The sequence below is a fragment of the Mytilus edulis genome, chromosome 8, assembly GCF_963676685.1.
Source record: "Mytilus edulis chromosome 8, xbMytEdul2.2, whole genome shotgun sequence".
Lineage (NCBI taxonomy): Eukaryota > Metazoa > Mollusca > Bivalvia > Mytilida > Mytilidae > Mytilus > Mytilus edulis.
Window position 1 is genome coordinate 34,953,276 of NC_092351.1, and position 22,302 is coordinate 34,975,577.

At 34.1% G+C, this 22,302-nt stretch overlaps 1 protein-coding gene across 1 annotated transcript; it reads right to left on the reverse strand.

Annotated features, from left to right (window-relative positions):
• Window positions 1–50: 50 nt before the first annotated feature.
• On the reverse strand, window positions 51–19,077 carry LOC139486985 (uncharacterized). The gene is made up of 5 exons (XM_071272017.1): window positions 18,849–19,077; window positions 3,518–3,693; window positions 2,541–2,707; window positions 788–954; window positions 51–183 (listed from the first exon to the last, which is right to left on the reverse strand). The coding sequence occupies exons 1-5, from the start codon at window positions 18,883–18,885 to the stop codon at window positions 134–136; spliced, it is 597 nt and encodes a 198-aa protein (XP_071128118.1). The 5' UTR covers window positions 18,886–19,077; the 3' UTR covers window positions 51–133.
• Window positions 19,078–22,302: the final 3,225 nt, after the last annotated feature.

Genomic DNA, 22,302 nt, shown 5'->3' on the forward strand with positions numbered 1-22,302 from the left:
AATGACGTAATAAAAACAGAGGAAAATAAATTAATTTTATGGTTGACAATTTCAATTTAGTAGTTAATTCCATATCAATTGATGATATATACAATTTTGAACAAGAAATGTTCCGAGTTTCTTCTATAATCAGCTATATCAATCCAACTGAAATGATCATCCTGTCAGCAGGTTCTGCGCAGTCTACAATGAAGGCAAAAAAAAAAACAAACAGATTAACATATTCAGAATGGAAATGGTTGGAACTGCTGAAACAGTTATCGCCCATTAATTATTTGATATTTGACATATAGATGTATCTGATTCACTTCAAGTCAATGCATCAGATGACCAATGATCTTAGTTCTAAAGGGACAAGCCCGGGCATATCGTATTAATTGGGAGATATATATATTCGGGCGATAATACACCATTTATGCACTACATATATATAGGCCATTAGTATCCTCCTTTGAATTGTTTTACATTGTCATTTCGGGGCCTCTCATAGGTGACTATGCGGTATGGGCATTGCTCATTGTTAAAGGCCATACGATGAACTATAGTCGTTAACTTCTGTGTTATTTTGGTCTCTCAAGTGGAGACTGTTCTCATTGGCAATAATACCTCATCTTCTTTTTTTATAGAACAATGTTGAGATTGTTATATTGTATAGACATATGTCTATACATGTAGTTGGAAGTTGTTTGTTGGCATAAAAATTGGTAATTTTATTGTTTGGTTGGCGTCTTATAAATGTAAACCCACAAATAATTCATTTATATTTAGATTTAATAAATTAACTTACCAGTAAACCAATTTCTGGATAAGTCATTTTTGGTATAAAGAAAAATAGGTGAAACTCCTTTTTGCTCCCATGGACACGCTTGAAATTCCCCTTGAATAACAAACCATCCACGATCTGTAGAACAATCGCCATAATTCCGATTGATGAAAAATCGTCTTTGAATATCCCTGTGAAAATTCCAACTTTCAGGATTTAGTAATAAATATTAGAATGTGCTTAGTACACAGTTAACGGTAGTAAAATAAAGTGCATCAATACATTCAAACATTATCAATAAAAGCATCATAGAAAATCCGTAGTATTTAAAAATAACAAAGTTTGTAAACAATTGATTTATAATCATGACCATTTCAATAATCATTTATGCCAACACTGAAATGCTAACGACAGGGCTGCTGATACCCTCGGTAAATAGATCCACCACCATAAGCATCTACCTAGTGGTTGTAGATAAACTCATCATATATACCATGATTAGAATTTATTGTCTACAAAAGACTGATCATTGACGCTGGAATAAAACAAAAGTGAAAATGTCTAATTAAGTACAAAGTTGAAAGGCATTGAGGATCCAAAATTCCGAAAGGATTTGCAAATATAAACAAACCATTTCAGTGTTGAATCAGGTCAACACTGAAATAATGACTACTAGACACAGTGTTCTTTATACACTTATAACTAAGTTGGTTCGTGAAATATGAACATCACAGTGACTTGCCACAATAAATGTACAAAGGAGAAGGTAATTAGCAGCGGAAAACATATTTTTCACGTCTGATACAAGTCTGGAAACTAAATATGGAACACTATTCGCGATTGTTTATATAGATATTCATTTCGTATTTTATAACTGAAATAAACTGGTCAGAAAGAGGACAACAAACTATTATTCTATTTTTATTTCTATTTTTAAATTTTAAAGGTGTCACAACAAAACATTAAAAATTAAAGCATTTCAAGACGTCATACGTATTTGGAATTGTTCAACCATACAATATAAAAAGTGATATTCTTGAGCTATTTTTAAATATTTAAAAATAGAAATCTAATAAACCTCAATACTTTGTAAACTATCATATCAACCTATCAAATACCTTACAGCTTTTTTCTCAGCGTATTATTATCAAAAATATAATAATTGTATTTCTAAAAATTGATTGTGATGTAATTTTGTATAAGATTGTTTGACCATAACAATAAATTATTAACGTATACAATTGCAAAAATAAAAATCAACAGAGAGAAAAACTTATTAAGATCATTTAAACATCGAATAATGCTAAAATACGCGTTCTTTTTTTTAATTCATCGTACAACACTAATCAACACAATATTTACCACAAAAAAAATGAACATATTGCATGTAAAAACCATTGAATACTTATCGTTAAATTATATTTGTTTGAAATCTGCATAAAAAGTAAAACATAAAAAAATACTGAAATCCAAGGAAATTGAATAAAAAAATTCCTTTATCAATTTGCAAAATCAATAGCTCAAACATATCAAACGAATGGGAAACAACTCTTATGTTCCTGGCTTTTTTTTCACTGGCATGTTACATTTTTTTTTATAAGTTTTAAAGTAAATTATTTTTTAGTTGAAATGCTATGAAAATCAGATAATTTTTCAAAACCCGTGTTAGACAATTCCATTGAATATTGTATCCAAAATAACAGCAAGTAAAATAACAAATTATATTTCAGTGCATAAAAATTTATACTAAATATGAAAATAATACTTCCTTCGTTACCTTTCACCCTCTATTCCGAAGAAGTTAGTTGTAGAACTTGTTGTCAGATCGTTAAAACTGCTGTTCAGTAGGTTTTCTTTACTGAACCAATTCATCACATTTGTATTATCGCCATTGAATAACATCCACACGACTGGTACGTCATTTGTAAACAGTTGAACTTTAACCTAAATTGTATAAAAAGCAACAAAATGTAAAAGACAAGAACAGGATCAGAGGATTCAGAAGATCGCGCACATGATCTTTACTGCGGTAAGGATTTTGGCGGACTACATTATTTTTATAATATCAAAACTGTAAGAATCATTCAATTAAAATATGGTTGAAATAGTCTTGTAGTTATACATACAGGAAAGGATCATCCCCTGACTTTCACGACCAAGATGAGGGAAACAAAAAGTTCTATTGTCTTGACATACGTAATATCTATTAATATGTGATATATCACCAGGATTATCCTGATTCTATGTTTAGCGAATGGTTTTGTATAAATAACTGTTGACTACATAGTTCAGTTCATATAAGCAATGTCGATTCCTATAAACACCATAGCTAACAAAACAACAAGTATAAGAAAACGTGTAAATGTCAATGACTAAGTATATACGTACACGTTGCCAAAAACACATAAGATTGTACACATATATTATATAGTGTCTCTAATATTGCATATGAAAATATCTGTAATATTCCAATGGATTTCAGCTAACAAGAACCTGATACACCACAATATGTGTAGAATCAGCGTACATTTACTCATCATAGATACCAGGATTGAAGGATTGAAATTTAATATTTACACCAGACGCGCGTTTCGTCTACAAAAGACTCACCAATAACGTTCGAATAAAACCAGATGTAAAAAGTCAAATAAAATACGAAGTTGAAGAGCATTGAGGATCACAAATTCCGAGTTTTGCCAAATATAGCTCAGGTAATCTATTCCTGTATATACTTGTTATCCAATAAAGGCTTACCTTCTTTACTCCAACATCACTCCACCTATCCATTAATGGATTTCTAAGATGTCGAGTAGTTACTGATATATCCAGTGGTGTTGGTAAGTCATTACATTCTGTCTGGATTGTCCACGCTGGGTAAATAGGCCTTCCATTTCCACCGAATGCAACAAACACAGGTATCCAATTGACAACTGAATACAAATTAATAAATATATATATATGAAAGGTACACAATATTGTTATTTAGTAATCATTATTTTAACGATGTCGCTGAATTTTTTTATTATGATATTGAGATATTATTATAAACTTGGGTACAATATTAAATGCATTAAGTTGCAGCCTCTCGGAACTGTTCATAAAGCAACAGGAAAGTCACTTATTATATAACAGTTGGCAGATTCATGTAAAATGTATAACATATTTGGAGGTATCAACTCTAGTGATAAAATTATCTCGATCTAAATGACAAGATTATGGGACCAGGAAACATATCTATCTTAAGCTTCTTTTAGTATTACACACATTGTTGATAGAAAACAGCGTGATCATATAGGGCTAATGTGAAACGTATAAACCATGACAAAAATTCGGTATCGTACCAATTTCACACTTCATGATCTCATTGCAATCGTAACAAGTTTGTTTTTTTCCAATACCAAATAGGATAAATATCAATTAGTAAACTTCATACTGCGAATTCATTGATATTCGTTGAATACTAATTTTTATTGATTTCGTTTGTACAGAAAAACCACAAATGTAAATGTTCAACGAAATACATAATGTATGAACACATGATGATGAAGGCTTTGCCAAAACCCCGAAATTAAATATCCTCGAAAATGCAAGTTTTTCTCATTCCACTAAAATAAATGAATACCCAGTTCATAGAACATTAAACACAATTGATACAATATCGTATGTCAGTCCATTATATAAGTGTAAGCGTATCATTACAGGTTTATATGACCGTATGCCCACTATGACCGTACTAAGCTGTTTCTGCTAATTGGTATACACATGCGCAGTAAAAGGTATTTATATATAATAAAATGCATGAACAGACGAGTTTATATATATAAAGGGTTTAATAAATATTACTTTCGTTGTACAGGTTGTTATATCTATAAATTAACTGTTTACAAAACTTTGAATTTTTTGAAATACTAAGGCTTTTCTACCTCAGGCATAGATTACCTTAGCTGTATTTGGCAACACTTTTAGGAATTTTGGATCTCAATGCTCTTCAACTTCGTACTTTATTTGGCTTTTTTTAAAAACTTTTTTGGATTCAAGCGTCACTGATGAGTCTTTTGTAGACGAAACGCGCGTCTGGGGTATATATAAAATTTAGTCCTGGTATCTATGATGAGTTTATTGTATAATGGTTCATTCTTATCAGAAACCCTCAAAACCTGATATTCGACAGAAACCCTCAAAACCTAATATTCGAATGCCTAGAATGTATAAGAACCAATGTTTATTTGCATTCATTTCACCCAAACTCACGTAATGTTCATAATGAATTTAATTGTGTAACAACGTATTGGAGTAATGAACCTACAGTAGTTCATTACGTAAATATTAATAGATTGCCTCAATGTATAGCTTTTGTTTGTAGAAGACAAATCTTCGTTATAGTGAAGCTGTATATCATGAATATTAAGCAAATAGTTACAAGTCATAGGAAATGAAATTTATTCCATTTGTGAGTTTTTTGTTGTTGCGTAAACACTTTTTATTTGATGTGTCATACACTTGTAACTAAAATATTTTTTTATGTTTGTTAAGCCACTAATTATATGACCTTTTTTGGGTGTAAGCGTACATGGACTTTTTTATGATGATATCAAAAGAATATTAACATTTATTATATAAAGAATGGTGATTTATATAACTTTCCCGTTGAGATATAATCCGATAATCTTAAGTGTGACGAAAACTCGTTATTTTCACTCTTGAGACTTTCTCTGTTCTTTAACAACTTTTTATAATTATATGTTATTGGAAAGATAGAAGACGAATCAAATTATCTTTAAACTTTTGTTCGAAGGTTAAAAAAATAGAAATTATTTCTGATATCTTTGGATTAGGCAAAAACTGTTTAATCTTTAGAATTGTTTTTCTAGCTGTGTCTTTTTCTGTCGTAACAGAAAAAGTAAAGTATTGTTTTCGACTTAGGATTGGTTTTATTGATATTTCTTTTATCAGTTTTTGATCTGTATTCAATTTTTAATCTTTTGAATAAGGTCATCATACAAGTTGGCTTCGTTGTAAGACCTTTGAATATTTTTAATGAGTACTAAAATTCATTCATTCTTTATAGTTAAATGCATGACAAAACTGTATTATATATATATATATATATATATATATATATATATATATATATATATATATATATATATACAACTCGTCTAAACATCAACCCAACAATGTTAGATCTGTAAATTTGCTTTCGCAAATTTTTGGTTCTTCCCTCGCCGGGATTCGAACCCATGCTACTGTGATATCGTGACACCAAATCGCCTGCACTGCAGCCGTCCCGCTAGACCACACGACCACCTGGGCTCTCAAAAAAAGAGCTTTCGCTGGCCGTGTGTTACCTTTCCACGTCAGTTTTAATCTAGCGGCGTACTGCAGTACATGATATATAAGGCATGAAGATGTTATTGTTACAGATCAGCTAAAGTATCTATAGTAAAGGATCCTACAAATGAATGTAAGATACAGTCACAGAAAATAATTATATTTATAAGTACGTCTGAGTCAGTGACAACCCTACAACAGATGTATCCATCGGATCGCCATCAATGATGGTGATACATGGCTGTGTACATAATGTATATACAACTCGTCTAAACATCAACCCAACAATGTTAGATCTGTAAATTTGCTTTCGCAAATTTTTGGTTCTTCCCTCGCCGGGATTCGAACCCATGCTACTGTGATATCGTGACACCAAATCGCCTGCACTGCAGCCGTCCCGCTAGACCACACGACCACCTGGGCTCTCAAAAAAAGAGCTTTCGCTGGCCGTGTGTTACCTTTCCACGTCAGTTTTAATCTAGCGGCGTACTGCAGTACATGATATATAAGGCATGAAGATGTTATTGTTACAGATCAGCTAAATTATCTATAGTAAAGGATCCTACAAATGAATGTAAGATACAGTCACAGAAAATAATTATATTTATAAGTACGTCTGAGTCAGTGACAACCCTACAACAGATGTATCCATCGGATCGCCATCAATGATGGTGATACATGGCTGTGTACATAATGTATATACAACTCGTCTAAACATCAACCCAACAATGTTAGATCTGTAAATTTGCTTTCGCAAATTTTTGGTTCTTCCCTCGCCGGGATTCGAACCCATGCTACTGTGATATCGTGACACCAAATCGCCTGCACTGCAGCCGTCCCGCTAGACCACACGACCACCTGGGCTCTCAAAAAAAGAGCTTTCGCTGGCCGTGTGTTACCTTTCCACGTCAGTTTTAATCTAGCGGCGTACTGCAGTACATGATATATAAGGCATGAAGATGTTATTGTTACAGATCAGCTAAATTATCTATAGTAAAGGATCCTACAAATGAATGTAAGATACAGTCACAGAAAATAATTATATTTATAAGTACGTCTGAGTCAGTGACAATCCTACAACAGATGTATCCATCGGATCGCCATCAATGATGGTGATACATGGCTGTGTACATAATGTATATACAACTCGTCTAAACATCAACCCAACAATGTTAGATCTGTAAATTTGCTTTCGCAAATTTTTGGTTCTTCCCTCGCCGGGATTCGAACCCATGCTACTGTGATATCGTGACACCAAATCGCCTGCACTGCAGCCGTCCCGCTAGACCACACGACCACCTGGGCTCTCAAAAAAAGAGCTTTCGCTGGCCGTGTGTTACCTTTCCACGTCAGTTTTAATCTAGCGGCGTACTGCAGTACATGATATATAAGGCATGAAGATGTTATTGTTACAGATCAGCTAAATTATCTATAGTAAAGGATCCTACAAATGAATGTAAGATACAGTCACAGAAAATAATTATATTTATAAGTACGTCTGAGTCAGTGACAACCCTACAACAGATGTATCCATCGGATCGCCATCAATGATGGTGATACATGGCTGTGTACATAATGTATATACAACTCGTCTAAACATCAACCCAACAATGTTAGATCTGTAAATTTGCTTTCGCAAATTTTTGGTTCTTCCCTCGCCGGGATTCGAACCCATGCTACTGTGATATCGTGACACCAAATCGCCTGCACTGCAGCCGTCCCGCTAGACCACACGACCACCTGGGCTCTCAAAAAAAGAGCTTTCGCTGGCCGTGTGTTACCTTTCCACGTCAGTTTTAATCTAGCGGCGTACTGCAGTACATGATATATAAGGCATGAAGATGTTATTGTTACAGATCAGCTAAATTATCTATAGTAAAGGATCCTACAAATGAATGTAAGATACAGTCACAGAAAATAATTATATTTATAAGTACGTCTGAGTCAGTGACAACCCTACAACAGATGTATCCATCGGATCGCCATCAATGATGGTGATACATGGCTGTGTACATAATGTATATACAACTCGTCTAAACATCAACCCAACAATGTTAGATCTGTAAATTTGCTTTCGCAAATTTTTGGTTCTTCCCTCGCCGGGATTTGAACCCATGCTACTGTGATATCGTGACACCAAATCGCCTGCACTGCAGCCGTCCCGCTAGACCACACGACCACCTGGGCTCTCAAAAAAAGAGCTTTCGCTGGCCGTGTGTTACCTTTCCACGTCAGTTTTAATCTAGCGGCGTACTGCAGTACATGATATATAAGACATGAAGATGTTATTGTTACAGATCAGCTAAATTATCTATAGTAAAGGATCCTACAAATGAATGTAAGATACAGTCACAGAAAATAATTATATTTATAAGTACGTCTGAGTCAGTGACAACCCTACAACAGATGTATCCATCGGATCGCCATCAATGATGGTGATACATGGCTGTGTACATAATGTATATACAACTCGTCTAAACATCAACCCAACAATGTTAGATCTGTAAATTTGCTTTCGCAAATTTTTGGTTCTTCCCTCGCCGGGATTCGAACCCATGCTACTGTGATATCGTGACACCAAATCGCCTGCACTGCAGCCGTCCCGCTAGACCACACGACCACCTGGGCTCTCAAAAAAAGAGCTTTCGCTGGCCGTGTGTTACCTTTCCACGTCAGTTTTAATCTAGCGGCGTACTGCAGTACATGATATATAAGGCATGAAGATGTTATTGTTACAGATCAGCTAAATTATCTATAGTAAAGGATCCTACAAATGAATGTAAGATACAGTCACAGAAAATAATTATATTTATAAGTACGTCTGAGTCAGTGACAACCCTACAACAGATGTATCCATCGGATCGCCATCAATGATGGTGATACATGGCTGTGTACATAATGTATATACAACTCGTCTAAACATCAACCCAACAATGTTAGATCTGTAAATTTGCTTTAGCAAATTTTTGGTTCTTCCCTCGCCGGGATTTGAACCCATGCTACTGTGATATCGTGACACCAAATCGCCTGCACTGCAGCCGTCCCGCTAGACCACACGACCACCTGGGCTCTCAAAAAAAGAGCTTTCGCTGGCCGTGTGTTACCTTTCCACGTCAGTTTTAATCTAGCGGCGTACTGCAGTACATGATATATAAGACATGAAGATGTTATTGTTACAGATCAGCTAAATTATCTATAGTAAAGGATCCTACAAATGAATGTAAGATACAGTCACAGAAAATAATTATATTTATAAGTACGTCTGAGTCAGTGACAACCCTACAACAGATGTATCCATCGGATCGCCATCAATGATGGTGATACATGGCTGTGTACATAATGTATATACAACTCGTCTAAACATCAACCCAACAATGTTAGATCTGTAAATTTGCTTTCGCAAATTTTTGGTTCTTCCCTCGCCGGGATTCGAACCCATGCTACTGTGATATCGTGACACCAAATCGCCTGCACTGCAGCCGTCCCGCTAGACCACACGACCACCTGGGCTCTCAAAAAAAGAGCTTTCGCTGGCCGTGTGTTACCTTTCCACGTCAGTTTTAATCTAGCGGCGTACTGCAGTACATGATATATAAGGCATGAAGATGTTATTGTTACAGATCAGCTAAATTATCTATAGTAAAGGATCCTACAAATGAATGTAAGATACAGTCACAGAAAATAATTATATTTATAAGTACGTCTGAGTCAGTGACAACCCTACAACAGATGTATCCATCGGATCGCCATCAATAATGGTGATACATGGCTGTGTACATAATGTATATACAACTCGTCTAAACATCAACCCAACAATGTTAGATCTGTAAATTTGCTTTCGCAAATTTTTGGTTCTTCCCTCGCCGGGATTCGAACCCATGCTACTGTGATATCGTGACACCAAATCGCCTATATATATATATATATATATATATATATATATACATAAGTACGTCTGAGTCAGTGACAACCCTACAACAGATGTATCCATCGGATCGCCATCAATGATGGTGATACATGGCTGTGTACATAATGTATATACAACTCGTCTAAACATCAACCCAACAATGTTAGATCTGTAAATTTGCTTTCGCAAATTTTTGGTTCTTCCCTCGCCGGGATTCGAACCCATGCTACTGTGATATCGTGACACCAAATCGCCTGCACTGCAGCCGTCCCACTAGACCACACGACCACCTGGGCTCTCAAAAAAAGAGCTTTCGGTGGGCATGTGTTACCTTTCCACGTCAGTTTTAATCTAGCGGCGTACTACAGTACATGATATATAAGGCATGAAGATGTTATTGTTACAGATCAGCTAAATTATCTATAGTAAAGGATCCTACAAATTAATGTAAGATACAGTCACAGAAAATAATTATATTCATAAGTACGTCTGAGTCAGTGACAACCCTACAACAGATGTATCCATCGGATCGCCATCAATGATGGTGATACATGGCTGTGTACATAATGTATATACAACTCGTCTAAACATCAACCCAACAATGTTAGATCTGTAAATTTGCTTTCGCAAAGTTTTGGTTCTTCCCTCGCCGGGATTCGAACCCATGCTACTGTGATATCGTGACACCAAATCGCCTGCACTGCAGCCGTCCCGCTAGACCATACGACCACCTGGGCTCTCAAAAAAAGAGCTTTCGGTGGGCATGTGTTACCTTTCCACGTCAGTTTTAATCTAGCGGCGTACTACAGTACATGATATATAAGGCATGAAGATGTTATTGTTACAGATCAGCTAAATTATCTATAGTAAAGGATCCTACAAATTAATGTAAGATACAGTCACAGAAAATAATTATATTCATAAGTACGTCTGAGTCAGTGACAACCCTACAACAGATGTATCCATCGGATCGCCATCAATGATGGTGATACATGGCTGTGTACATAATGTATATACAACTCGTCTAAACATCAACCCAACAATGTTAGATCTGTAAGTTTGAGTCAGTGACAACCCTACAACAGATGTATCCATCGGATCGCCATCAATGTAGGGTTGTCACTGACTCAGACGTACTTATGAATATAATTATTTTCTGTGACTGTATCTTACATTAATTTGTAGGATCCTTTACTATAGATAATTTAGCTGATCTGTAACAATAACATCTTCATGCCTTATATATCATGTACTGTAGTACGCCGCTAGATTAAAACTGACGTGGAAAGGTAACACATGCCCACCGAAAGCTCTTTTTTTGAGAGCCCAGGTGGTCGTGTGGTCTAGCGGGACGGCTGCAGTGCAGGCGATTTGGTGTCACGATATCACAGTAGCATGGGTTCGAATCCCGGCGAGGGAAGAACCAAAAATTTGCGAAAGCAAATTTACAGATCTAACATTGTTGGGTTGATGTTTAGACGAGTTGTATATACATTATGTACACAGCCATGTATCACCATCATTGATGGCGATCCGATGGATACATCTGTTGTAGGGTTGTCACTGACTCAGACGTACTTATGAATATAATTATTTTCTGTGACTGTATCTTACATTAATTTGTAGGATCCTTTACTATAGATAATTTAGCTGATCTGTAACAATAACATCTTCATGCCTTATATATCATGTACTGTAGTACGCCGCTAGATTAAAACTGACGTGGAAAGGTAACACATGCCCACCGAAAGCTCTTTTTTTGAGAGCCCAGGTGGTCGTGTGGTCTAGCGGGACGGCTGCAGTGCAGGCGATTTGGTGTCAGGATATCACAGTAGCATGGGTTCGAATCCCGGCGAGGGAAGAACCAAAAATTTGCGAAAGCAAATTTACAGATCTAACATTGTTGGGTTGATGTTTAGACGAGTTGTATATACGTTATGTACACAGCCATGTATCACCATCATTGATGGCGATCCGATGGATACATCTGTTGTAGGGTTGTCACTGACTCAGACGTACTTATGAATATAATTATTTTCTGTGACTGTATCTTACATTAATTTGTAGGATCCTTTACTATAGATAATTTAGCTGATCTGTAACAATAACATCTTCATGCCTTATATATCATGTACTGTAGTACGCCGCTAGATTAAAACTGACGTGGAAAGGTAACACATGCCCACCGAAAGCTCTTTTTTTGAGAGCCCAGGTGGTCGTGTGGTCTAGCGGGACGGCTGCAGTGCAGGCGATTTGGTGTCACGATATCACAGTAGCATGGGTTCGAATCCCGGCGAGGGAAGAACCAAAAATTTGCGAAAGCAAATTTACAGATCTAACATTGTTGGGTTGATGTTTAGACGAGTTGTATATACATTATGTACACAGCCATGTATCACCATCATTGATGGCGATCCGATGGATACATCTGTTGTAGGGTTGTCACTGACTCAGACGTACTTATGAATATAATTATTTTCTGTGACTGTATCTTACATTAATTTGTAGGATCCTTTACTATAGATAATTTAGCTGATCTGTAACAATAACATCTTCATGCCTTATATATCATGTACTGTAGTACGCCGCTAGATTAAAACTGACGTGGAAAGGTAACACATGCCCACCGAAAGCTCTTTTTTTGAGAGCCCAGGTGGTCGTGTGGTCTAGCGGGACGGCTGCAGTGCAGGCGATTTGGTGTCACGATATCACAGTAGCATGGGTTCGAATCCCGGCGAGGGAAGAACCAAAAATTTGCGAAAGCAAATTTACAGATCTAACATTGTTGGGTTGATGTTTAGACGAGTTGTATATACATTATGTACACAGCCATGTATCACCATCATTGATGGCGATCCGATGGATACATCTGTTGTAGGGTTGTCACTGACTCAGACGTACTTATGAATATAATTATTTTCTGTGACTGTATCTTACATTAATTTGTAGGATCCTTTACTATAGATAATTTAGCTGATCTGTAACAATAACATCTTCATGCCTTATATATCATGTACTGTAGTACGCCGCTAGATTAAAACTGACGTGGAAAGGTAACACATACCCACCGAAAGCTCTTTTTTTGAGAGCCCAGGTGGTCGTGTGGTCTAGCGGGACGGCTGCAGTGCAGGCGATTTTGGTGTCACGATATCACAGTAGCATGGGTTCCAATCCCGGCGAAGGAAGAACCAAAAATTTGCGAAAGCAAATTTACAGATCTAACATTGTTGGGTTGATGTTTAGACGAGTTGTATATACATTATGTACACAGCCATGTATCACCATCATTGATGGCGATCCGATGGATACATCTGTTGTAGGGTTGTTACTGACTCAGACGTACTTATGAATATAATTATTTTCTGTGACTGTATCTTACATTAATTTGTAGGATCCTTTACTATAGATAATTTAGCTGATCTGTAACAATAACATCTTCATGCCTTATATATCATGTACTGTAGTACGCCGCTAGATTAAAACTGACGTGGAAAGGTAACACATGCCCACCGAAAGCTCTTTTTTTGAGAGCCCAGGTGGTCGTGTGGTCTAGCGGGACGGCTGCAGTGCAGGCGATTTGGTGTCACGATATCACAGTAGCATGGGTTCGAATCCCGTCTAACATTGTTGGGTTGATGTTTAGACGAGTTGTATATATATATATATATATATATATTTGCGAAAGCAAATTTACAGATCTAACATTGTTGGGTTGATGTTTAGACGAGTTGTATATACATTATGTTCGAATCCCGGCGAGGGAAGAACCAAAAATTTGCGAAAGCAAATTTACAGATCTAACATCGTTGGGTTGTTGTTTAGACGAGTTATATATATATATATATATATATATATATATATATATATATATATCATTTTGTAACCTTTACACTCATTCGTTCACATACGCATGTTCATGCTTTTACATACTGTTATTTCGTTGTTATTCTCGATTCATCGAGATGTACTGGTTAGTATTTATTCTGAACATAGTTTATTAAATACCAAAAACTGTAGTTCAGTTTCATTGCGAACATGTTGAACTAGGGTATTCTTTTATCTGCACTTTGTCTTTTTCAGTATGTGTCATTAGGCATAATACTGGTAAAATGAGTCGAGCCCTTTATCATTTAATTTGACAATTGTTACACTACTGTCAAATGTTAAAGTAGGGTTATGCGCTTAAACAATACTAAAACCCGCCAAATTCCTCATGAGCATGTACCAAACATAGAAACAATAACCTAAATTTTAGAAAAAAGAAAAAAAAGAAAAAAGTACCATTCCATCAAGCAACATTGACCTTACGTGATTTTGACTGTCTTTTTCATCTTTTTTATGCATTCATTTTATATATTCTATATATTTAATGTATAGTTAATATGTTTTAGTTTCGAATAGACTTAAATATTTGCTAATATAGTTTTACGTAAAAAAGGGGACGTGAAGCATTTACATCAAGTATCTTCAACAACACTATTTTTGGTCTCACTTTTTATAAATTAAATTTAAAAAAAATCTGGATTTAAAATAAGTGATGGTTATCTTTTTTATTTATTTGGATACGGTAATAACTAACAACTGAGACTATGAAAAGTGTTTGGACATTGAAAATCAAAATGTCTCAAATTATTTCGATATTTTATGGTTGACGGATGGAGATGATTAACATCTAGCAAAAAGTTTCACTCAAACCGCTGATAGTTACCCACAAAAATACTTAAATAAATTTTGTGTCATGAATCATTATATATTTCCTTTTTCCATAATATACCAAATTAGGCGAGTGACTTATTTCAAAAAGACGCTTGGTTAACGACTTTAATGCACCCACCTAACAAACGGCTGTATTATATATCATTTGAAAGTTAATAATCTGTACTTTTTGTTTTGACTGGTCGTAAAAAATCGTATGGTGCATTTTCTGTTAAATCAAGGTCAAAGGTCATGAATAAACATTCCAAAATTTAGCGATTATTAAACAAAAGGCCATTTTCTAATTCTTGTACCATAAAATTTTCCAAAAGATCATATGAGCTTTATATGATACATTATTTCCAAATCAAACAAAAATAAGAGGTTAGCAGTATTTGCTGAAAATTCATCACAAATCCGAAAAAAATGAAAAAATGTTCCAAAAGCAAAATATGTCTTGGGGGATCGATATTTGTATGCTAAATAAATAGATAAATGTATATGTTTTAGGTCAAGTAATATTGTTTTTGTAATCTTAAGATGCAGTTATTAATTATTGTTCATAGAACTGCCTTTTATTGAAGTGTTTGCAGTTGCCCAAAAATCTGTCATTTGCAAATAGCGATCATTTTGTTATTCTATGTTAAGATCGCACATCACTAATTGTCAAGATCAGGTAGGAGAACGATTTTCCATAATAAAACAAGGGATATTTAAAGTTCGAAAAGAATATATACGAGCTAATTGAGGTAAAAATATCTTTTTAATGAAGTCAAACTTATTTACTTTTTGTAATCATGTTTAAATGCAAACATGACTTTGCGACTAAATCGTAGGCAACATTGAAATAAGTAACCTTGTCTAAAGCGGGATGAAAGCGAACTAAATATGATGCTGCTGCTCCGTCTTTATTTTAAAATCATATCAGACATATTAAATGTGTTTAGAAGTTTAATCTCTTTAATTATTTGAATAAAAGATACTTTGAGTATTTTCAACATAAGGTTTTAAAATACAAATGCAGGTCAATGTGTATGTAAAACACTATAAGCAGTTGTGAAAAAGTTCAATACACTTCCTGACCTCATAAGATCAGTCGCTGTTTTAGGCTGTGATCGTTTTCATGCTGTGCTGTGTTTTGTGGACTGTTGTTCGTCTCTTGGGCTTTAATTTTATTTTGTTCATGGTTTTAAATAAGTTTGTTTGATTCATGTTTGAGATGTTGATTTTCCCTTTGGTATTATTTTACTTTAAAGACATTAACTTGCAGTAATGAAAATCGGCTCAAAGTAAAGTGAAGAAGATAAACGCAATAAGACAAATATCTGCAAAAATAACTTAATTTACTCACGGTAATATAGATATAAAACCAAATCGTTATCATGATCAATTTAACTACAATGATCAACAATTTTTAAAACTTTTACTACTTGAAGAGGGACGAAGTATATCAAAGGGGCATCAACTCATAATTGAAAACGAACTGACAAAGCCGTGCAAAAAACGAAATAGACAAGCAACAGTATACAAAACACAACATATAAAGCTACAGATTGAGTAACACAAACCCTCAAAGATATTTCGGGTGAACTCAGAGGCTCCCAAAGGGTAAGCAGATCATGTTCCACATGTGACACCCGTCTTGTGGCTCATGTAATTCCGAACTCGGTGCCAAGTCTTATTCGGTAGGTGACATTCAAGGCAGAGATGACGGTATTTTATACGTCGATTGGAACTTATCAGTCGTCATCTGGCGAAACAGATATTTCATAATTGTCAACCAACTTGTAGTGGCGTCCATAAAATTTTCACAGGGATGATTTCAATTTTGAATTTGAACTCTGGTTTTAAAGCATGTTCAACCACCAATTTTCTTTAAATGTCCTGTACCAAGTCAGGCATATGGCAGTTTGTATCTAATAATCTGTTCCTTTGTATGTTTGCGTTTGCGTTTGTTTTTGTAGCAGTTCAGTGTTTCTGTTATTCCGTTGTGATCCACTTATAGTTGATGCGTTTCCCCTGGTTTTGGTTTGTGACCCGGATTTGTATCAGTTACTTAAAAATCGATTGATGACTATTGGGTAGCGGTATACTATAGTTGCCTTTATTCAATATCTTCATTGTGAGCAGTTACGCGCTATCACGAAAATCGTGAAAGTAAATACAAGCTCTATAATATTGTATCAACTTGGAGATATGTACTCCACAATAAGATGCAACGAAATCGCTTTACAATTGGGCACGTCTTTAAATAAAGAGTTTTATTTAATTTCGCGGGCAATACGTTGACTGAGCATGCAAAGACAAATTTAGGAAATACAAATCCCTACATTTATACGTCCTATCATAAATATTTCCGACTTGTTTTTGTTTCAGAGGAGTTGAGGCTCTGAGGCTCAATGAATTCGGTCTCCTCCTTTAGTAGTATAGATATGCAGGCGTTTCTATAATGTTGCTACATAGAAATGGAAAGTTTATAATAGGGTAGTAATGAGTGTTTTATGGGTTAATTAATGCTCATCTCTTTTGTCGTAAAACTTGTTCTCAGCCAATCCTCATTGTCGATTTCAAGATACGTGATAGAGTCCAACATTGTCACAAATTTGGCACTATTCATGCAGTGAGATAAAATCATCTATATAGTGGAAAGCGAACTTTCAAGATACTGTTAGCTTCTTTTCAGTCATCATCAGAAGCTCTTGCATGAATTCATCCTTGTATGAAAAATGAACTAGTCATGCCACAAGCTATTCAGGAGGTCTAGTTGTAACTAGAATCGTTGCGTATTAATGGATTTTCTTTTTCAAAATTATACTTTTTTGATGAATTATTGCATTTAAACAATGAACAACGCAATTTAAGCAATCAAGAAGTCAAGAAGTCAAGTTTTATAATATGTTTACTGGTTTTTTAATTCTTTGAAATTTAATTTTTATCAATTTATTTTTTATTTAATTTTGTCTAAATTTTCTATTTCTTTTTTATGGTTCACATCAAATAAATAAAAGGTCTTTTCACTTCATCAAAATTTATAATGAAGCTTCAAATGAAACACTTAGAAAAGTCGAAAGATGTTTATTTCAGTCTGGTAGTTACAATGCAGATTGCAATCTTTTATTTCAAGCTATAGAATGATGCGCGCACATGTTTTTTTACTTTACATTTTTCAGATTCTTACGAATTCGTTTATTAAATCTTATATTGACCACATACAATGTTTAAATAGGAAGAAATGCTTAGAAGTAAGCATAGTTTTAGGAAATTTATGATGTCAAAAACTACTTTGATAGTTATTACAGGGTTATACTTAGTTTTAAGTGATAATCATACTCTATATTGATTATAATCCAAAAAGTTGACGTCGGCTTTACTATATGTCTCTTATTTTACTCGTTTTATCATAAACGGTACTGTTTTTTCTTTGAATAGCAATAATGAATCCTGTAACCCAATTATTGACATTTTTACCTATTGTGTCTGTTTGTTTTGTTCACACATCGCTGTCAAGTAAATGGAACTGTATGCCACTGTCATACAGGTGAGAGGTTTAGCTATTTATAAAACCAGATTTAATCAACCATTTTCAACATGAGAAAATGCCTGTACCAAATCAGGAAAAAAGACCAATGCAATCCATTCGTTTGATGGGTTTAAGATGTTGATTTTGCCGTTTTATCAGGGAATTTTTCTCGACATTCGATATTTTTGTGATTCTACTTTGTATATACGTATAATATTGCCACTGCCTTAAACTTAATCACATTTCTTTCAAAAAATCATTGTCTGATTTATTCCGTTTTACTGTTGTAAATTGAGATGTGCAAACTACAGCAAATTGATTCTTTTTATGCCATATACTCACTGTTTTCAGTATCTTCCTTACTTTTCTCGTAACTTATTCAAGTGACCGTGATAAAACTTTCTTTCTATTATGTTTATAATATATCTGTTTTTCCCGATATCTCGACACTTTTGCTATGACTCCAGCTCGTGTTGCTCCATGTAAATCTTTCATATCATGTATTGTTAAATGCCTTTTCTTTATGAGCTACGTGATTAATTGTGCTTATCTTAAAGATCTTGAGAACACAATTTGGTTTTAAACATTCAAATAAAATGTAAACAAATTATTGCAACTAAAACCACACGTACCTTTTATCATAACTTGTGAATTCTGAAATTGTTCCATTCCTTGACTACAACTAGTCTCCAATCTACACAGCTTCGATCCTTCTTCGTAGTTTGAGGAACAACATCGTTGATCAAAGGTACACAGAGCTGCACAAACCAAAGCTGATCTTACTGATGTAGTTGCTATACTACCAGAAAGTAGTCGTTTATTATTTACTACATGAAAATTTATTTGGTTAAGAGCAACTGAAAAGGAAACTAAATTTGTCAAAATGTAAAATTCACAACAAAAAAGTAACATTTAAAATTTTGCAGTGCCTTGGTTAAAATTGATATCAGAAGAGTTCTGTATGATCAATGTCAGCAACTACGCATTATTATATTTTTAAAGTTTCAGAATTAACTTTGTTTATCTCACGCCAATCAAGCAAACAGTGAAAAGTAAAGCTGAGATTTTTACAACCAATCAAATACCTCCATATGTAAACTTTTAATAATCAATAGCAACAATTCAATGTTTGTTATTCACATAGCATCTTTTACAAAACAACAGTTATACAAGTATTCGTTAAGAACTGATAAATAATAAAGTTGTCATATCAAAAGATATGAATGGATTAAATGGTTTTTAACAAGTTTTCCTATAATGTTTTTCGTTAAAAAAAAATACAATGTAGAGCTAAGGAAGTTATATTCTTAATTATATACTAAATCATCGTACCTTTTTATTTCCAAAAAAGGATCAAGCAAACGAATTTTTTTATGACTTAATCATGTTAATATTACAGTTTCTTTGTATTCCTCTTATAAATAATATGATTCCATCGGTTTTATTTCATAACCAAGATTTGTTTTCTCTCTATAGATTTATGACTTTTAAACACCGGAATACCGGTTTTAGTATGGTGGTTAATTGTATTTTGAGGTTAATAAACTTTTGGTTCGAGCGATTTCAATAAGGTTAATTTGAAGTGGCTTTCAAAAGAATTTGGTAATCGTTTCTGCTATTAAACTTTTTGACCAGTTGCGAACAAAGTTTATAATCATTCAAGAGAAGCGCATTTAAAATGCAGTATCATTATATCATGAAGTTCAAGTTCATGAACATGTACTGTACTTCAAATAAAGGCAACAGTAGTATACCGCTGTTCGAAAGTCAATCATACCGCATCTTCTTTTTTAATTAATCGATTTAAAGAAAACAAATCCGGATTACAAACTAAAACTGAGGTAATCACATCAACTATAAGAGGAAAACAACGAGACAACAAAAACACTGAAGTGCAACAAAATAACAAAACGAAAATGCAACACACTCAGATAAGATAAAAACTGCCATTTTCCTGACTTGGTACATGACATTTTAAGAAAAAACTAGTTGATTGAACCTGATGTTGCGGCTAGCCAAACCTCACGCTTTTATGACAATGTTAAATATAACATTAAAATGACAATATTACATGACAGGAATACATTACTTAAAACAATCTCTGTTACTTTAGTTTATAGGTTTAACCACAAATGTTTTTTTTTGACAAGTTAAAGCTTCCGTTATGTTTCGCTTCATATACTTTTGCCGAATAACGAGCTGACATTTTGGGCATTATCTGTCTAGTTTAATTTCAATAAGCCGACCAACATTATAACAAATAACTTTGAAAATATTAAAATGTATATTCAATTTACATTATGTCCAAAAAAAGCAATGAACAATGCATAGATTTGTTATAATGTATCAGCATTCCGTGTGTATTAAGTTAAGACACTATCCGACTACCGACGGTTATATGATGCAATTTTAACATACACAAAAATATAAATAGACAGAAAAAGACGTTCAACCTAAAATGACAATTTTTTGTTTAGATCTATTTGATTTTTGGTCATAGATAAGAAATAAAGTTTTACCTCTATAGGAATATTTTATTGTTGGCCGAGGCAGTCAAATAAATTAAAAGTCCTCGTGTTTCTAGTTAAAAGTTGCATGGATACGGATTCAAAAATAGGTTGAATTATTAATTTACAAGTCAAAGATATTTCAGCGAGGTTTTTAGCTTATTGGACATATTGAACCAAACCGACAGCTAATAGCTAATTATTACTTTCATAAATGTGTGAAAAGTCATATTGTTTGTATCTATTTCGTAGCTTATGTCCCTTTAAAGAAAAATGCATGAAATTGTACATGTCCTGATTTTTAAATGACTGCTGATGTTAACCAGATTCTAATGTACATGTGTGTAAAATTATGACTAACAGATAGAGTTTATGTTTTACCTGTTGATCTACCCTTTGCGATAGGATAGCAGACAGTGGCATTTGGGTTGTGACGACGCAAGCATTTCTGTTGTTGTTGTCTGTTATACCGTTATTTTAAAAAGGAAAAAAAATAATTGTTTTGGAACAATCAAAATCCAAAACACAAAGGCCACATCAGACAAAAAACAGAAAAGTATTATTATACTCATTAATTAATAAAATGAGGAATAAGCAATCAAATTAATGTTCATCGATTTTACTCAAATTTTCATAGTCGGTTTATGACATACTGAAACGTATATCCAAATTACAAAAAAGTCTTAAACAAACAATGTAGCAATCAATCACTGAATATTATGCATTGACGCTTTGTGTAATTTACATTGTATGTCTTTCTATATTGGCCTTTTTGGACTTTAAGTAGCATAATACATGCTAAGGGCTAAAAAAAAATGCTGCGAAAAGCGAATTTTCACATCATTATTTCGCTATGAACAATGATTGTATAAAAGAAAAATCGTATGTTTTTATATTTCGTAGCTGATGCACTTTAAAATGGAATGAAGAAAGATTTTTATATAACCATCAACTGTCATTTTTAAAAATACAGGAACAAGTATGCTATAAAAGGGGACACTATTTGTGCTCCTAGGAATAACCATAATCTGCATATGAACCTCTTTTGGCAAAATAAATAAATTTCTTTTCGTTATAAGGCTTAACGAATACCGTTATGCGTAGTTATTTGCACGGGTGGATTTATAAAGAACTGTACATTTAACGCCACCCAAGTTCAAACTTGATCTGTGTTCTTTGCAATTGATAATAAGCATTGTGTATAAGTTTTTTACACATTTGGTTTAGGAAAAGTAATGGAACGGAAACTTGTTTTAGGACGGACGTACAGATGATAACAAGTAAAATCACAAAAATACTGAACTCAGAGGAAAATCCAATCGGAAAGTCCATAAACTCATGGCAAAATCAAATGACAAAACACATAAAAAACGAATGGACAAGAACTGTCATATTCCTGACTCGGTAAAGACATTTTCAAATGTTGACAATGGTGGATTAAACTTGGTTTTAATTTGAATGCTCCACTCTGACACGATCTGGACATTAAATTCGTGCTTTCTTGGATACAAGTAACGAATATTTTTAATATAATATATGTTAGCTATGTACTATTTATACAGTGGTCACTTTAATCCTT

Excerpts from the sequence above, each read along its gene's own strand:
- LOC139486985 (XM_071272017.1), bottom strand. The coding sequence starts at position 18,885 with ATGGAACAATTTCAGAATTCACAAGTTATGATAAAAG. Across the intron at positions 955-2,540 it reads TTCGGAATAGAGGGTGAAAG|GGATATTCAAAGACGATTTT; the intron begins GTAACGAAGGAA and ends GAATTTTCACAG. Across the intron at positions 184-787 it reads ATCCAGAAATTGGTTTACTG|ACTGCGCAGAACCTGCTGAC; the intron begins GTAAGTTAATTT and ends CCTTCATTGTAG.